General features: G+C 48.1%; 1 protein-coding gene across 4 annotated transcripts in view; it reads left to right on the top strand.

Moving 5' to 3' along the window:
- ADAMTS2 (ADAM metallopeptidase with thrombospondin type 1 motif 2) overlaps nt 1–19,122 on the top strand; it is a 311,700-nt gene that overhangs the window by 100,625 nt on the left and 191,953 nt on the right. For all 4 annotated transcript variants that reach the window (XM_064279254.1, XM_064279255.1, XM_064279256.1 and 1 more), the window contains exon 3: nt 1,595–1,754. In XM_064279254.1, the coding sequence (XP_064135324.1) occupies nt 1,595–1,754 (160 nt within the window). The remainder of the gene's footprint in view (nt 1–1,594; nt 1,755–19,122) is intronic.

Here is a 19,122-nt window from a genome sequence, read left to right as displayed (position 1 = left end):
TTGTGTGGGTGATGCCAGGGGCCAAGGGGCTCATCAGGACATGTAAATTGAGGGGGCACACTGGAAGATACAGCTATGATCCAAGGAGGATCCCTGCCCGAGGCTGGTGATGTCGGAGTATGTACTGGGAAGAGGAAGACAGCTTTTCTGATTTTTCATGAGAATCTGGAAACCTGTTTTTTTATGTGAGATCTCCGGATTCTTAAGTCTGAGCGACTTATTCAAGCATTTGAAAAGCTCTGAGTGGGTCATCAGTGTGCGGTCTGAGGGAAATGTATCTGCAGGTTGGTTACAGTGGATACAGGGCCCAGAGCTAGTGAACTGGAGTAGCCCGGGTGTGTTTGGATGGAGCAGTGATGGCAGGCTGTCCCGGGGTGGCCATGTGCCTGCAGTGCAGGGTGGGTACTGGGGCTGAGTCAGGCATCAATGGGAGAACAGGGATTCACTAGGGGGTGAGATGGGTGGCCACTGCCCAGCCCCAAGTGACCGCTGCCATTCCCTGTGTAGCCACTGGTCAGAGTCTGGTGTTTTCCAAGGAAAGTTAGAAGTTCAGTAGTAAACATGAAATCTCATCATTTTAAGTGTTGGAAGCAGAGCTAGACATGAAAAATCCTGTTTGGGGCAAACTGAATACAGCTGTGGCAGACTTAGCCCCAGGTGGACAGTTCTGACCTCTGTCCTGGACTTTGGGTTCTTGGGGGGAGAAAAGGTGCCACTTGGCCCATGTTTGATCATCTTGGTGTCCTGGTGTCTCGGTGGCCATGCCCACAGCTGCACTTGAACCCCTCAGGCTGCTCTGGATGGGTTTGACTTTATAAGCCCAGTGACTTCTCTGCAACTGGAGAGAGGTGGGGGTAGGGATGACCCAGGCAGAGCTCTTTCTCCAGCACTATCCAGGGCATCTGTATCCCGAGGAGGGGTCGTAGTTGCTTACGAAAGAGACGGTTGCAGACTGCCCAGGGAAGGGGAGCCATTCATGCCTCTGTGACTTTCCACGGGCTGTTCCCTGCACTGGGGATACTGTTCCCCTTGGTGAACCCTTATACAGCCTGTAGGACCCAGTAACCATGGCTCCTCCTCTAGACAGGCTGTCCTCTTTCTCTTCGGGGCTCCGGCTGCTGAAATCTGGGTCATACTATCTGTGCCCCTTTTTCCACTAACCGAGCCTGTGGGTGCAGTGGGCCCCACTGAAGGAAGTGCAAGGGCCAGCTGGACCTTGATTTGGGCTGATTCTCACAGCGAGCCTGTGCAGTGCTGTCACTCTCACTTCCAGGGTGAGGAAGCATAGGCACTGAGCCAGGAGGGGTCCACCTGAGGTGTTTCTGCCCAGTAGCCTGGCCTCAGGTGAAGGCATTGGACAGATGGGCAGTCTTTAGGGCCACTGGTCTTTGCCCTTCAGCCGGGCCAACGTTCAAGCTGAGCACCCAGCCAGGGTGCTAGGTAGGGTCCTCTGGGCCCTCCTCAGCCAGACGTGAGGTACCTGGGGGGTAGGTTACTCCTGGGACCCTCTTTGCTGCTCTGGGCTCCCAGCTCTGTGTCACTCCTCAGTTAGCTTTGCACTGGGGTCTGAACCATCTCCTCTTTGCCCCCACAGGCTGGCCTGATCCGGATGGAGGAAGAGGAGTTCTTCATTGAACCTGTGGAGAAGGGACTGGCGGCACAGGAGGGTGAGCAGGGCCGCATGCATGTGCTGTATCGCCGCCCGCCCAACCGTGGGCCCCCTCCTCCAGGAGCACCACAGGCCCTGGACACAGGTGAGGCTGCTGCAGGTGGGTGGCTGCGCGGGAAGCCCTGGAGTCTGCCTGGCTGTCTGAGTCCCTGGCCCAGGGGAGTATCTTCTCCTGGGGCATGTTTTGGCTGGCAGTGGCCTGGCACTGCAGGGTACTGTGGGGTGCTCAGGCAGGGTGCTGTGTATGAGTGCACTTGGCGACTAGCAGCTGCCCGAGGGCTGGCAAGTAGAGGATCAGAAGCAGCCCCAACCAAGCCTGTACCCTGGCTGGAGTCCTATGGCTGCATCTTTGAATCTCGGCCTTTAAAGAAGACACCCTCTCCCTCCATAGCCTTTCTCTCCGGCCTCTATGCTGCCATGTTCATGCAAACGTGCTGCCCTGGGACCTGCCCCTCCCTCCCTGGCTGCTCCTCCCTCACCTGCCCTGTGTGGACCCTGCTCCCCTGGAGACAAGCCAGATCCCAGGAAGAGAGGGGAGTGTGCCACAGAGACCCTGGAGCTGCCCCAGCAACCTTGCCATCCTCAGCACAGACTCATGTGGTTTTCTCTTCTTCAGCTTAGAGCAGAAATGTGTTCTGGGCCCAGGAATGCGTGGAAGGAGTGGCTGGGGCCCTCGCTGCAGCCTCTCCAGGCCCTCCAGGAGGGTGGTCTCACTGTGTCTGCCCAAGTCTCCCCAGCATTCTGTGGATCTTCGGGCCTGGGTTGCAGTGAGGCCAGGGCAGGTTCCCAGAATGGGGAGGAGGCCTCCCTGGCCCCGGCCCTCCTGTCCCTCCCATGCTTGGCAGGAGGGCTTTCTGCTTGCAAAGTGGTGTGTGTGTGTGTGTGTGTGTGTGTGTGTGTGTGGCAGGAAAGGCCTCAGCCAGTGCCTGGCTCTTGACCTCAGCTCCCATTGCAGGACCCCGGGCCTTGAGGTCTTGGAAATCAGGTGCATCCGTGTGTTTACTGTGAGTTTTCTGAGGACCCCAGGCTGGGCCCACCCTGCTGGTGTGTTGATTTACTGAGCCATTCCAATCACTCCAAAGAAAGCTTTGCTCATTTATTTTAGGTTCTCCAACTTCCCGCTTGACAGATAAATTGGGTGCAGGCTGGCAGAGCACCATTCTAATTTCAAGAAACTGTGTCAGATACTGTTGCAAAGGAATTGTTCCATCAGAAGCCCAGCACTCTCAGGAGCCAATCAATACTTCCTGGGCCCCTCCTTCCCTGTGATGCATTGCTGTGGGCCTGGGCTGCAGAAAGTGGCCCTCCAGGCATGGCTGCAGCCTCTTCTGCTGAGGCTAGCCCAGCTGCCCTGCCTAGGCCTAGCCCAGTGTCTGCTGCTCCTACCCTGTTCACCTCCGTGGGCTTTTCTGCAGTGGGAGCGTCACCCTGTAGGGCGAGAGTGAAACATGAGGTGAGGCAGTGCCCCAGGCCTGGGTCAGAGCTCCTGGCTCTGCTCCTCGCTACCTGGCTGACCATGGGCAAGTCTGGACCTTTGGCCTCTGCTCTCCTCTCTGCTGAGTGGGGTAGAAACACCTACTTCTCTGAGCACTCCAAGAGGTGGGGCCTGCTTCTGGCTTAGAGAAGAACTACTTGGTGCTTTGTGTTGGTGCCTCTGGGCTGATCTCTCTGGAAGATGCAGAGTGACCCTGGGGTCTAGGCTGGCTCCTGGCTGAGTGCAGTGATGCTGCATGGTGGGGCTGGCCAGTACCCGTGGCCCTGTCTCTGACCCTGAATTCCACATGGTGCTGGTCTTCCTGGACATGGCAGCCCTTCCTTCCTGGCCGGCTGGCCCTGCCTCATGCTTTGGGCTTCTGCTACTGTTTTGTCATCTCCTACTGAATTCTTCTTCCCATCCCCTGCCCTGCCTTCATCTGACTTCATCTTTGCTGAGAGCCTGGAATTCATAGAACAGGAAGGGAATTTCAAAATCTGAACACTCCCAGGAGGCGGGACCAAGATAGCCAAGTAGTCAGATGCTTCTGGTGATCCCTCTTACAACAAAGACCTTAAAAAAAAAGTGAAATGCTTGTATTTATGACAAGCTAGGAGCCCTGAACATCAAAGTCATATTTAGAAAATGGGCTGAGCAGCAGGGGGAGGGAAGGACGGTTCAAAAGCGAAGAGGAGTTCCCAGACCTGAATCACCAGAAACTCTCAGGCACCATTCCTGGGAGTGGCTGCGGTGGGCTGGTGGTAGCCTTCAGCTGCAGTTTCCTCAGGGAGAAACAGCCAGCTGCACAGCCTGCTTATACCTCTGGAACCAGAGAAGAACGGCGCTCTCAGCAAAAGCTAAGTACTTGCGTATATTTTACCGTGCCTCCAGCCCCCAAGCCAGCTTCGGTGGCTGTTGATTTCCCTGGGCCTCAGATAGGTTCTGCTGAGCATTCTGAGCCATTCTCCCGACCTTGGAGAAGGAATAAATTCACAACTGGGGGAAAAGAAAATCTGCCAACTCCACTAACCTGGGGAGTGCAGGACAAAAGCAGCTACTATCCAGGCATAAACAGTCCATGGACTTTGAATACCTTTCCCCACTGCATGGATCTGTGTGAGCCTATTTCAGGAGAATAGGCCCTTGTTGGCAGACTGCAAGTGTTTCAGCTGTGTGGTGGAGAGGTGGGTGTTTGATGCTTGACACCGCTTTGCCTATTTAATAGGGTCCTCACCTACCCGCATCAGGGGCTTAAGGACTGGTGGCTCTACTCAGGTCACCCAGCCACCCATGAGAGGGGTTCAAGGATAACTGGTACCTCCCAGTCCTTACAACCAAAAGCACTGGGTGCCCATGGTCCATTTGCAGAACCCACCCACCTGTGCACTCTAGGGGAGAGGGACACGCTTTCCTCACACTCGGGGGTTGGTTGTCAGCCCCCTGCCTTGTTCAGAGCGTGACACACTGCTGCAACCAGATATGGGGGTACCTACACCAATCACCCCTGCCGCTCTAAGACTGTAGGACAGAGACTGTACCACACGCTTGATGACCAACTACCTGGACACCTGAGCTGAATCCATACAAGGAAAGTAAATGGGGTTCTAGGCTGATATACCTGATAGCAGCTCTAGCCATCTAGTAATAGGATGTTAGAGATTCAAAGGTGAAAATAATCAAGCTAGCTTACTCAAGCAACCTATTTGGGCATATCAAAACAAAACAAAGCAAGAAGCTAGGATACAGTAAGCAAACATAAAATAAACTAATACAATAACTTGTAGATGGCTTGGAGACAACAGTCAATATCAAATCAGTTAAAAAAGCAGGCCATGATTGCTTCAACAAGCTGTCAAAACCAGGAATCAAGAGATCTTCTGGACGAAGGTGCATTTGTGGAATTACCAGATGCAGAATACAAGGGATTAATATACAGAGCGCTTCAAGAAATCAGGAACAAGATCAGGAAGGAGATCAGGCAATACACAGAACAAGCCAAGGAACACACAGATAAAGCAGTTGAAGAAATTAAAAAGCTTATTCAAGAACATAATGAAAAATTTAATAAGCTGCAAGAATCCATAGAGAGACAACAATCAGAAATTCAGAAGATTAACAATAAAATTGCAGAATTAGACAACTCAATAGAAAGAGGAGCAGAATTGAGCAAGTGGAAGGCAGAATTGGTGAGATTGAAGATAAAACACTTGGCAGCAATATATTTGAGGAAAAATCAGATAAAAGAATTAAAAAAAAATGAAGAAACCCTAAGAATCATGTGGGACTCTATCAAGAGAAATAACCTTTGAGTGATTGGAATACCAGAACAGGGAGGGATAACAGAAAATACAGAGAATTGTTGAAGATTTGTTGGCAGAAACTTTCCTGATATCATGAAAGATGAAAAAATATCTATCCAAGATGCTCATTGAACTCCACATAGGTAGATCTTAAAGTCACCAAGACATATTATAGTCCAACTTGCCAAAATCAAAGATAAAGAGAGAATTTTAAGAGCAGCTAGGGATAAAAGAAAAGTCACCTACAAAGGAGAGTCAATAAGAATAAGCTCGGACTACTTGGCAGAAGCCATGCAGGCAAGAAGGTAATGGGATGACGTATATAAAGCATTGAAGGAAAAAAATTGCCAGCCAAGAATCATATATCCACCAAAACTGTCTCTCAAATACGGAGGCAAAATTAGGACATTTCCAGATAAACAGAAGTTTAGGGAATTCCTAAAAACCAAACCAAACTATAGGAAATATTAAAGGGAGTTTTCTGGTTAGAAAATCCATAATATCAGATATCTACCCAAGTCTAGAACAGTGGACAGAGCAACCAGATGTCAACCCAGATAGGAAAATCACAAAAATAAATCGAGATAAAAAAACTCTCAAAACAGGGAAACAGTGATGTCATTATGTAAAAGAAGACAACATTAAAACAACAAAGAGGGACGAAGAAATGTAGTCATAGATCTTTCATATGGAGAAGAAGACAAGGCAATATAAAGAAATAAAAGTTAGGTTTAAACCTAGAAATATAGGGGTAAAAATTAAGGTAACCACAAAGGAAACTAAGAAGCCAACTCATCAAAATAAAATACAAGAGATAAAGACTCAGCAAAAACAAAATAAAAAACAACAAATAATAAGAAAAGACACTATATAAAGATAAACTACTCAGCACGCAAAATTAAGTGGGAAAAAGAAACTGTCAACAACACACAAAAAAACACATCAAAATGACAGCTCTAACCTACCCATAATTACGCTGAATGTAAATGGAATAAATGCACCAATAAAGAGACAGAGAGTGGCAGAATGGATTAAAAAACATGATCTGTCTATGTGCTGCCTACCTGAGACACACCTTAGACTTAGAGACACAAACAAACTCAAACTCAAAGGACGAAAAAAATACATCAAGCAAACAATCAGAAAACAGCAGAAGTGGCAATATTAATTTCTGACAAAATAGACTTTAAAGTAAAATCCACCACAAAGGGTAAGGAAGGACACTATATAATGATTAAAGGGACAAGATACCAGGAGGATATAACCATATGAAATATTTATGTGCCCAATGATAGGGCTGCAAGATACATAGACGAACCTCTAACAGCGTTTTAAAGTGAGATAGACAAATGCACAATTATAGTAGGAGACTTCAACGCACCACTTTCAGTGAAGGACAGAACATCGAGAAAGAAGCTCAATAAAGACATGAAAGATCTAAATGCCACAATCAACCAACTTAACCTCATAGACATATACAGAACTTAACCTCATAGACATATACAGAACACTCTACCCAACAGCAGCCAAGTATACTTGCTTTTCCAACGCACATGGAACATTCCCTAGAATAGACCACATTTTTGGTCATAAAGCAAGCCTTAGTAGAATCCAAAACATTACAAAGTATCTTCTCTGACCATAAGGCCATAAAGGTAGAAATCAATAACAGAAAAAGCAGGGAAAAGAAATCAAACGGTTGGAAACTGAACAATACCTTGCTTAAAAACAACTGGGTTATAGAAGACATCAGGGATGGAATAAAGAAATTCACAGAATCCAATAACAATGAAAACATTTCCTATCATAACCTGTGGGACACAGCAAAAGCAGTGCTCAGAGGTCAATTTATATCAATAAATGCACAGATACAAAAGAAAGAAAGGGCCAAAATCAAAGAATTATCCATACAACTTGAACAAATAGAGAGCAACAAAAGAAACCCTCGGGCACCAAGAGAAAACAATAAAAATTAGAGCAGAATTAAATGAAATAGAGAATAGAAAAACAATTGAGAGAGTTAACAAGACCAAAAGCTAGTTCTTTGAAAAAATTAACAAAATTGATAAACCATTGGCCAAACTGACAAAAGAAAAACAGAAGAGGAAGCAAATAACCCAAATAAGAAATGAGATGGGCGGTATCACAACAGACCCAACTGAAATTAAAAGAATCATATCAAATTACTATGAAAAATAGTACTCTAAGAAATTTGAAAACCTAGAAGAAATGGATGAATTTCTAGAAACACATTACCTACCTAAACTAACACAAACAGAGTTAGAACAACTAAATAAGCCCATAATAAAAGAAGAGATTGAAAAGGTAATCAAAAAAACTCCCCCCCAAAAAAAGCTCTGGCCCGGACGGCTTCACCGCAGAGTTCTACCAAACTTTCAGAGAAGAGTTAACCCCACTACTACTAAAGGTATTTCAGAGCATGGAAAAGGACAGAATACTCCCAGACTCATTCTTTGAAGGCAGCATATCCCTGATACCAAAACCAGGTAAAGACACTACAAAAAAAGAAAACTATAGACCTATAAAAAAAAAAATTTTTTTTATAGCCCTCATAAACTTAGATTCTATTCTAGCCAATACAATTCAACAAGATAACAAAAAAATAATTCACCATGACCAAGTGGGATTCATACCAGGTATGCAGGGATGGTTCAGCATTAGAAAAACAATCAATGTAATCCATCATATAAATAAAACAAAAGAGAAGATCCACATGATCTTATCAATTGCTGCAGAAAAGGCATTTGGCAAAGTTCAACACCCATTCATGATAAAAACTCTCAGCAAAATAGGAATGGAAGGAAAATTCCTCGACATAATAAAGGACATTTATACAAAGCCAACAGCCAACATCATCCTAAATGGAGGAGAGAGTCTGAAAGCATTGCCGTTGGGAACCAGATAAGGATGCCCTTTATTACCTCTCTTATTCAGCATTGTGCTGGAGGTCCTAGCCAGAGCAATTAGGCTAGATAAAGAAATTAAGGGCATCCAGATTGGTAAGGAAGAAGTAAAAGTATCTCTATTTGCAGATCACATGATGTTATACACAGAAAACCCTAAGGAATCCTCCAGAAAACTACTGAAACTAATAGAAGAGTTCAGCAGAGTATTGGGATACAAGATAAACACATAAAAATCAGTTGGATTCCTCTGCACCAACAAAAAAACGTAGAAAAGGAAATTACCAAATCAATACCATTTACAATAGCCCCCAAGAAGATAAAATACTTAGGAATAAATCTTACCAGAGATGTTAAAGACCTATCCGAAGAAAACTACAAGACACTACTGCAAGAAACCAAAATAGACCTACATAAGTGGAAAAACATACCTTGCTCGTGGATAGGAAAACTTAACATTGTGAAAATGCCTATTCTACCAAAAGCAATCTATAGATACAATGCAATTCCAATCCAAATTCCAAAGGCATTTTTTAATGAGATGGAGAAACAAATCACCAACTTCATATGGAAGAGAAATAGGCCCTGGATAAGAAAAACATTAGCGAAAAAGAGGAACAAAGTGGGAGGCCTCACTCTACCAGTTTAGTCAAAACAGCCTGGTACTGGTACAACAGATACATAGACCAACGGAAAAGAATTGAGAAACCAGAGACATAAATCCACCCACATATGAGCAGCTGATATTTGACGAAGGCCCAAAGTCAGTTAAATGGGGAAGAGACAGTCTCTTTAACAAATTGTGCTGGCATACTGGATATCCATCTGCAAAAAATGAAACAAGACCCATACTTCACACCATGCAGACTCAAAATGGATGGAAGACCTAAATATAAAATCTAAAATGTCAAAGTCATGGAAGAAAAAATAAGGACAACATTAGGAGCCCTAATACATGGCGTAAACAGTATACAAAACATTACCAACAATACAGAAAAGAAACTAGATAGCTGGGAGCTCCCAAAAATCAAACACGCTCATTCCAAGACTTCACCAAAAGAGTAAAAGGAATACCTACAAACTGGGAAAAAGTTTTTAACTATGACATTTCTGATTAGCATCTGATCTCTCAAATCTACATGATACTACAAAAACTCAACTACAAAAAGACAAATAACTGAATTAAAAAATGGGCAAAGGGTATGAATAGGCACTTTACTAAAGAAGACATTCAGGTAGGCTAACAGATACATGAGGAAATGCTCACGGGCATTAGCCATTTGAGAAATGCAAATCAAAACTACAGTGAGATTCCATTTCACCCAACAAGGCTGGCAATAATCCAAAAAACACAAAATAAATGTTGGAGAGGTTGTGGAGAGACTGGAACACTTATACACTGCTGGTGGGAATGTAAAATGGTACAACCACTTTGGAAATCGATTTGGTGCTTCCTTAAAAAGCTAAAAATAGAACTACCATATGATCCAGCGATCCCACTCCTTGGAATATATCCTAGAGAAATAAGAGCCTTTACACAAACAGATATGCACACCCATGTTCATTGCAGCACTGTTTACAACAGCAAAAAGATGGAAGCAACAAAGGTGCTCATCAACACATAAATTATAGATAAATAAATTATGGTATATTCACACAATGGATAACTAAATTATGGTATGTTCACACAATGGAATAGTACACATCGATAAAGAACAATGATGAATCCGTGAAACATTTCATAACCTGGAGGAATTTGGAATGCATTATGCTGAGTGAAATTAATAGCAAAAGGACAAATATTGTGTGAGACCACTATTATAAGAACTGGAAAAATAGTTTAAACAGAAAAGAAAATATTCTTTGATGGTTACAAGAGTGGGGAGGGAGGGAGCGAGACGGGTTTTCACTAATAGATAGTAGATAAAAACTATTTTAGGTGAAGGGAAAGACAACACACAATACAGGAGAGGTCAGCACAACTGGACTGAACCAAATTTCTTGGGCTTGTGGCCGCCTCCCTCCAGTCTCTGTCTCTGTGATCACACCTCCTCCTCCTCTTCACTCTGTAGTCAAATCTCCCTCCACTTCCTTCTTATGAGGAAATCTGTGACTGCATTTAGGGCCTGCCGTGGACGGAGGTGGCAGCTGTGGGGAGAAGCATTTCATCAATAGATGAGTGGGTCAACAAAATGCCGACATTTCTTACTTCTTCTCCGGACGGTGCTCAGGCCACATCCCAGGCAGCCGCCTTGCCCTTCTGCCTCCGACAGACACTGTGGCCCACAGCATGGGAGTTCATTGCTGTACATAGCGTTACTGTTGGCACCAAGGGCCTGGCTGCCTTAGCCTGCAAGGGGCAGCCTTGGGCTCTGGAGACAGCTGCCTGAGCCTGCGAGGGGTGGCCTTGGGCTTTGAAGACGGTCTGCATAGGTTTGGAAAGATCCTCGGGCCACGTGCTGGGAATATCTCTGTCAGACACACAATGCAATTTGCAGAAAGGCCTGCCATCCCAAAACAGGGGCTGCAAGCTTAGGGGCCCGTAGCGACCTGGCAGGTAATGCCAATGAGTTCATCTGGCAGAGGGTAAGAAAAATAATTACACCCACCCCATGGCCTGTCTTTCATTTTCCTACATAAAAAAATTATCGTGGTAAATATGTATAACAAAAATGTAGCATTTTAACCATTTTAAGTGTACAATTCAGGGACATTAATTATAGTCATCATGTTGGGCAACTATCACCACTCTGCTTCCAAAAGTTTTACGTCACCCCAAGCAGAAACTCAGTACCCCCTCAGCAATAACTCCTATTGCCAACCCCCCCCCACCCCCCACACCCCGTCACCAGTAATAAACTTTGGTCTCTGTGCATTTGCCACTTCCAGGTATTTCATATAATCAGGATCGTACAATATTTGTCCTTTTGTGTCTGACTTATTTCACTCAGCATAGTGATTTCAAGGTTCATCCATGTTGTGGCATGGTTAAGGACTTCATTTCTCTTTATGGCTGAATAATATTCCATTGTGTGGATAGACCACATCTTGTTTACCCATTCGTCTGTTGATGGACACTGGGGTTGTTTCCACATTTTGTCTATTGTGAATCGTGCTGCAGTGAACATGGTTGTACTGCATGGACAAACAGGTATCTGTTTGAGTTCTTTCTTTCATGTCTTTTGGGTGTATACCCAGGAGTGGCATTGCTGGCATTTCCCCGCTTTTGATATAGACATGGACACAGAATACTTCTCTGCTAAAAGAACAGGGATGAACACGTGGTGGAACATGGCATCTTGTCCTGGCCCCACGGGAGGCTCAGGTTAGCCTAGAGGCCCGTCCAAAGGGCTAGCTACTCCTTAGTGCTGCTGACTGTGGCCTGGTGGGAATGTGGGCCTAGGGCGGCCAGATCCTCTTATTTTCGAGAGAATCCACATCAGAGTTTTTATGTGAACCCTCCTGATCTTAAAAGTTGCTTCGAATTTCTGAAAAACATCTTATGGGACAAGCAAACCATGGTCTCCACTGGCTAACTTTATACGATGCAGAGGCGACGTGTCCTCTTCCCTGCTCTGTGGCCACTGCTTCTGGGCCCCCTGTAGCCTCTGGGCACTACCTTGGACAAAGGAGGGCACGGGGAACTCCTGAGGAGGCAAGTGATCCCATCTGTCTGGCAGAGCTTCACCCACATGCCCACCTTCCCCGAGGACGCCCCAACTGCCCTCCACTGGTGAGAAGCCCAGCTGAGGGAAGAGAAGTCATACAATGCTGTGCCAGTAACTTTGGCCACCTCCTTCTCGGATGCACCCAGTGCCAAGTGTCTGCCCACTGCTGTCAGACTGCGGTGTCCTCTCTGATGGCCAGAGGAGGCTCACCGCCTCCCAGAGCTGCTATATGTTGCTGCTGCTGCCAAGGCAAGCCTATGAGGGAAGCAAGCTGGGCTTTGGTACTGCTCCTTGTGATCAAGCTGGCTGTCTGCAGAGGCTCTACCCGGCACCCACAGCCTCCCTAGCCATGGCAAGAAGCCCCACTCCGGACACAGATTGTCTCCATCAAGTTATATTGCCTTGAGCCTGGTAGGAGCTTTCCAAGGTGGGGCAGCTTCAAGGGAGAGAGCTCGAGGTGATGTGCAGGGCAGGGCATGGGACAGCTGGGCTTTGGGAAGCTCTGCAGGGGCTGTGGCCTCGAGTGCCAGGCTTCCAGGCATGGATGATGTCCTTGGGCCCACCTCAGCAGGGTGCTGGGATGGGATCTGACAGGATGAGACTGTTTTAGCAGGCCCACTCTAGTTGCCTTGTGAGGAGAGGCTGGAGGCAAGAGGCCCATGGGATAGCTGGAGCAATAGCGTGGGGCAGAGGGTGGAGCAGGCCATACATAGAGAAGTGGATGAGACTACTCAGCAGCCAGCGGATCGCTGGGTCTTGGCAATGCAGTGGACATGAGGCGTAAGGAGAGGGCCAGCCCTGAGTGAGGCCTGGTGGGGTGGGGCATACTGATAGGGTGGGGTGCAATCTGGTGGGATGAGGTGGCCATACAGGCTGAAAGCCAGGCCAGAGGGCTTTCCACCTGCAGCTCTTGATGTCTGCATTAGTTTCTTGTGACCGTTGTGACAATTTACCACAAATGTAGTGGCTTAAAACAACCCAAATTTATTCTCTTACAGTTCTGGAGGCCAGATGGCCAAAATGAATTTAAGCGGCTAAAATCAAGGAGTTGGCAGGGCTGGTTTCTTCTGGATGCTCCAGGGGACAATCCGTTCCTTGCCTCTTCTAGCTCTGGTGGCTTGTCAGCATTCCTTGGCTTGTGGCTGCCTCACTCTAATCTCTGTTGTTGTGGCCGCATTGCCTTCTCTTCTATGTTAAGTCTCTCTTTTCTTCCCTCTTTTAAGTATGCTTGTGATAACATTTAAGGTCCATCTAGATAATCCAGGATCATCTCCCATCTCAAGATCCTAACCTTAATCACATCTACAAAATCACTTTTGCCATATAAGTAGCATTCACAGAGGTGCAGGGGTGAGGACATGGCATCCTGGGGCCACCATTCAACGGACCACAGTGTCAAGTGTCACAGCCTTGTAGGATTGCATCCTCAGACCTGGTCCTGCAGGAGGGTGCAGGGGGGCCCTCATTGGCTGCAGCCGGAGCCCTGGCCCTGGCCCTTGTCCCGGTGCCAGCAGCTTGGTTCCTGGGGCCTCTGCAGCTCAAGACCCAGAGGAAACCCAAGGAGAAACACTGATGGTGAAACTCGAAGCAGCTGGCCTCAGGTTCCGCAGCGTGCTTTGGGGCTGAGTGCATCCTTGGCAGAAGTGCAGTGCTTTGTCCCAAGGGAGATGCCAGTACAGTGACGTGGCCCCACGCTGGGAGGGAGCAGGGGCGGTGCTGGGAAAGCCTAGGATGCACATTCTCAGAGGCCTGGAGTGTTTGAGGTCAGGCCTGGGGAGAGCAGCCAGAGGGTCGGCAGAGCTGGAGGGGGCCAGTTGGAGTCTGTGGCTTGGGCCGCCCCCAGTGGGCGTTTCCTGCCCCTTGCAGAGGCGATGCTTGCAGCCAGGGCATGGGCTGTGGCCCATTTGATCCCACGGGGCTGGGGGAACATGTGAGGAGGTGTGCTTCCCCCAACAAAATCTGTGATTGACACACTCCACGCCCATCTTGTGGTTCAGACAGATTTAGCTGTCCCCGTGTCTCAGGCCTGCCTTTTCCTCTTTCCTGCCACGTTCATATGTGATGTGGTGTTCAGGGGTGGAGCTGACCAGTGGGAATGTGACCTAGGCAGGACCTAGATCTTCAGTGGATGTGGCCTTGGCACTGGCTTGGCTGTGACCCCAACTGAGGTGCAAGGGAGAGCTCTCAAAGATAGGCCTGTGGTTCTCCAAGGAGCCGCCTCAGTTCAGCCATCAGAGGAATGTGCAGGCCAGTGCTGCAGCAGCTGCTCCCAGTGTGGGGGGGGCAGGGGGGATAGGGATCAAGTGTGCCTACTGGGGGTCTGCCTTCCTGGCTGCATCACCAATGCAGCAAAGCCTCAGTTTCTTCATCCATAAAATGGGTATAATGTTATAGTGGGGCTGTTGGATTGAAAGTAGATAATCCTCGTATTCTGTTCAGCACGGTGTCTGCTCTGTCCTTTACAATTCCAGGGCTGTCTGTGTCAGGCCCTGAACGTCTCTCAGCCCTGGCCACTCCTTCTCCACCAGGCTCTTCCACAGACACAATTAATTGCTGCTTTCTTCCCTTCTCTTGAATTAGTATTGCGAATATCCCCCAAAAGAGCTCTTCTGTTGGTCCCGGGTAACCATGCCTTGCATCCCAATAACACACAGCTCAGGAATGAAGATGTGATCTGGAGGGCATGTCTGGAACTTAATTAGTAAGAGTCGGGCACACGTCTGCAGGATCAGCTGTGGACTTGGAACACCTGCTTTACAGGACCCCAGCAAAGCACACTCTGGTTTCTGGGCTAGAAGCTGTGTCTCCTGGGGCAGCTTTACATGTCTGTGGTGCTGGTGCTTCTGATGTGTGAGCGGCTGGGCCAGCACATGCCTCGGTGTCTGTGAAGCCCCTCCATGCCCTGGGTGCCCCATGGAACAACTGTGAAACAATCAGGGTCTTCCCACTTGCTGCCGTCCATGGGGATAAAGGGACAGGCACGGGGTGGTCCCTGGACAGAGGCATCTTGGGACTGCAGAGGGGGCCACACAGGCAAGTGAGAGAGGCCATGTCTCTGCTCAGGATGGAGGCACCGTAATGAGGGGCTACAGAGACAGCTCAAGGGACATCTGAGGGGACAGAAGACTCTTCTCTAGAAGCAGAAAGGACAGGCTCAGCTCAGAAACTCGGTTTGGGCTCAAAGTCTGAATTCCGTCAGCTTGTACCAGTCGGAGGCCTCTGACCACAGGCCCCATTTCTTCTCAGCATTCTCTGCAGGTCAGCAAACACTTCAGCCAGCTCCAAGTCTGAAGTATTTTCTATAAAAATTTCCAATTTTCCTTGACCCATTTCTCTTTGAAATTAGTACCAAGTAGCTCTGTGCACTTGGCCCTGAAGAAGCTCTCAGCTGGGAAAAGGTCATGCAGTTAGGTGGAAATACTGGTGTCTGGCTGTTGCTCTCACTCCCACTCTTTATTTTTCTCCCCTTTAGTCTCCCCTTCTCTCTTGCAGGTGCACACATGCACACCCCCCCCCCCCACAGGTTTGGAACTTGAGCTCGATGCTTGAGCTGGGTCTCCCCCTGAGCTCTAGACTTGGCCCCTGTATTACTCTCCAAGGGCTGGTGTCACAAAGTACCACGAAACGGGTGGATTGAAATGACAGAAATTTGTTCTTCCAGAGTTCTGGAGGCTGTTGTTGTTAGCTGCTGTTGTGACACCTCCAACTCAAGACAAACCCTTAGAACAAAATGTTGACTGGTCCTGTGCCATCTTCACAATCATTGGAATGTTTGAGTCCATCATTGCAGCTATTGTGTCAATCTATCTATCTCATTGAGGGCTTCCCTTCATTTTCACTGGTGCTCTACTTTACCAAACTTGGTGTCCTTTTCTAGCAATTGGTCTTTCCTAATGACATGTCCAAAGTAAGCATGTCACAGTCTTGCTGTTCTTACTTCTAATGAACATTCTGAGAATTTTCTAAGGCTAGAAATTTGAATTCAGGGTGCCAGCAGGATCGTGCTCTCTCTGAAGGCTCTAGCGGAAGATCCTTTCTTGTCTCTCTCAGCTCCTGGTAGCCCTAGGTGTTCTTTGACACGTAGATGCATTTTCACATGGTCTTCTTCCCTTTGTCTGCCTCTCTGTGTTTCTTCACTTTATAAGGACAGCAGTCATATAGGATTAGCGTCTACCCTACTCCAGTATGACCTCATGTTTACTAATGATATCTTCAAAACCCTATTTCCCAATAGTCACATTTACAGGTACTGTGGCGAGGACTTCAACACATCTTTTGGGAGACACAATTCAATCCATAACAGCCACATTTGCCTGGGCTTGGTACTGGGGTTTGGGCTGTACTGTCACCATGGGCAAAGCCTCAGAGAAGGTACCTAGAACTGCTGGTGGGGGAGTCCAGCTGAGAGCCTCTGTGAAGGTGCCCAGGTGGGATGATGACTCACTAGCTCAGGGACCAGGTTAGAGCTTGGCTGATGGAGCAGGGTGTGGCAGGAGGCCGGGGACAAGGACCTTCTGGAGATGGCCTGGGAGCTGGACTTGTGTGGCAGTAGGTGAATGGGCTGATCCTAGCTGGGAAGGGACCAGGAGCCAAGAGCTATGGAGGCTCAGTAATGCCGTGATGCTCCCCAAACCACAGGAGCCATAATAATTAGTAACTGGACTTCTTAGGCGGGAAACTGAGGCTCAGAAAGGACACCTTGCTCACTGGTATGCATTCATTCTCTCATTCATTCATTCAACAAGTTTTTAGTGCATATCCACCATGCACCAGGGATCGGACAAGGTGCTGGGATATAGCAGGGATGAACTGGATGAAATCCCTGCTCTTCTGGAGCTCCTAGTCAAGTGGCAGAGGCACAATAAGCAGACAACATAGGGTGTGGTAGTCTGTGAACACAGTAAAAGAGGTTGAAGAGAGAGAGAGTGGGAAAGGGAGGGAGCCAAGCCAGGTAGGATGGGTAGGAAACCCCCTCTGAGATGGTGACAATGAACTGAGACCTGGATGATGGAAAGACCTGGCCCTGGAAGAATGTCCCAGGCTGAGGGAAAAGCATGTGCAAAGCCCTGAGATGGGAGTTATCTTTGTGTGATTGAGGGGCAGGAGGAAGGTCCCATGCCTGGAACAAAGGGAACAACCAGGAGAAAGAAAGGAGCTGAGTCTGGAGAGGTAGGCAGGTGCTGGATCAGACCAAATTATGGCAGTCTTGGTGTGAGTTGAGATTTTGTTCTCTGTGCAATGGGAAGCCTTTGGAGGGCTTTGGGTGGCAAGAGAGGGAGCAAGGAGGCCCACGAGGAGCCATTTGGTGGTCCTGGTGGCATGGTGGTGGCCTGGAGTGGAACAGATGGGCTCAGGACGTGTTTGGACTTATAGCTCATAAGACGTGGGTGTGAGGGAGGAATCAAGGACACCTCCTGGCTTTTGGATGGAGCAACTGGGAGGCTGGTTGTGGCTGTGACCCTGAGACATGGCTGCTTGCGGAGGAGGGCATGACAGGTGGTCAGTGCTAGTACAAAAACCAGACCTGGGCTCGTCCCTCTGACCCAGCCGTGCTCCTCCCACTGCTCTGGGCTGCCTACTCAGAAGACAGTGCTTTCCCAGGAGAGAAGGCCCAGGCCACAGGTCCAGCCACATTTCAGCCTCCAGACACACAGGGCAGAGGTGTCTCCAGTAGCAGCCCCATGGGCAGGTAGGCTCAGGAGGAGCTCATGGAGGCAGAGACCATGGCTTTTTTTTTTTTTTTTTAATATTTATTGTGCTTTAAGTGAAAGTTTAAAAACCAAGTCAGTCTCTCACACAAAAACTTGTATACACCTTGCTACATACTCCTAATTGCTCTCCCCCTAATGAGACAGCCTGCCGCTCCCTCCCTCCATCGTCTCTTTTTGCGTCCATTTTGCCAGCTTCTAACCCCCTCTACCCTCTCATCTTCCCTCCAGGGAGGAGATGCCAACATAGTCTCAAGTGTCCACCTGATCCAAGAAGCTCACTCCTCACCAGCATCCCTCTCCAAGCCATTGTCCAGTCCAATCCCTGTCTGAAGAGTTGGCTTTGGGAATGGTTCCTATCCTGGGCCAACAGAAGGTCTGGGGGCCATGACCAATGGGGTCCTTCTAGTCTCAGTCAGACCATTAAGTCTGGTCTTTTTGTAAGAATTTGGGGTCTGCATCCTACGGCTCTCCTGCTCCTTCAGGGGTTCTCTGTTGTGTTCCCTGTCAGGGCAGTCATCGGTTGTAGCTGGGCACCGTCTAGTTCTTCTGGTCTCAGGCTGTTGTAGTCTCTGGTTTATGTGGCCCTTTCTGTCTCTTGGGCTCATAATTACTGTGTGTCCTTGGTGTTCTTCATTCTCCTTTGATGCAGGTGGGTTGAGACCAATTGATGCATCTTAGATGGCTGCTTGCTAGCATTTAAGACCCCAGATGCCTCTCTCCAAGGTGGGATGCAGAATGTTTTCATAATAGATTTTATTATGCCAATTGACTTAGATGTCCACTGAAACCAGACCATGGCTTTTTTGTCGAGGCTGTTGGGGATGATGCAAAGTCTAGGGCCCCTGCAGACGTGTATTGTGTCCTGGCCTCTCTGCCAGGTCAGGTCCTCCTTTCCCCACCAACCACTTTGGGGAGGGCCCTGAACCTGTTGGAGTGAATGGAAGTGGAAGGAGCAGCAGGCATGCTGTCAGTGTGGGGTACTGTGCTATCCATTTCTCACGTCCTTGCAAGGAAAGCCTGTTGTCCACCTAGCAGCTGGAGGCTGCTCACCACACAGCAATAGAGCCCTAAGGTCCTCTGTCCCAATTTCAGCCTCTCTTAGAATTTGGGTTTGGGGACATCCTAGCAGCTTGGTCTCCTCTGAATAGCTGTTGCTGACCCTGCAGGCCGTGGCCTGTACCAGCCCCACAGCCCTTGAGCCCTGGTGCTGAGAGCGGCCGCCAGCGAGTACTTGCTGAGTGATTGAACAAATGATGGCACCCCAGCACACAACAGACCTGCAGCTCTCTGGGCAGAGCTGAACTGACTTCCCACCTCGGAGACTGGTTTCTCCAAATCCTCACCACACCCTTGGCTTCAACATTGACTATCTCGCT

The sequence above is a fragment of the Loxodonta africana genome, chromosome 2 (assembly GCF_030014295.1).
Source record: "Loxodonta africana isolate mLoxAfr1 chromosome 2, mLoxAfr1.hap2, whole genome shotgun sequence".
NCBI classification, from domain to species: domain Eukaryota; kingdom Metazoa; phylum Chordata; class Mammalia; order Proboscidea; family Elephantidae; genus Loxodonta; species Loxodonta africana.
Note: the sequence above shows the minus strand (reverse complement) of the source record. Positions and strands in the feature narration are given on the sequence as shown.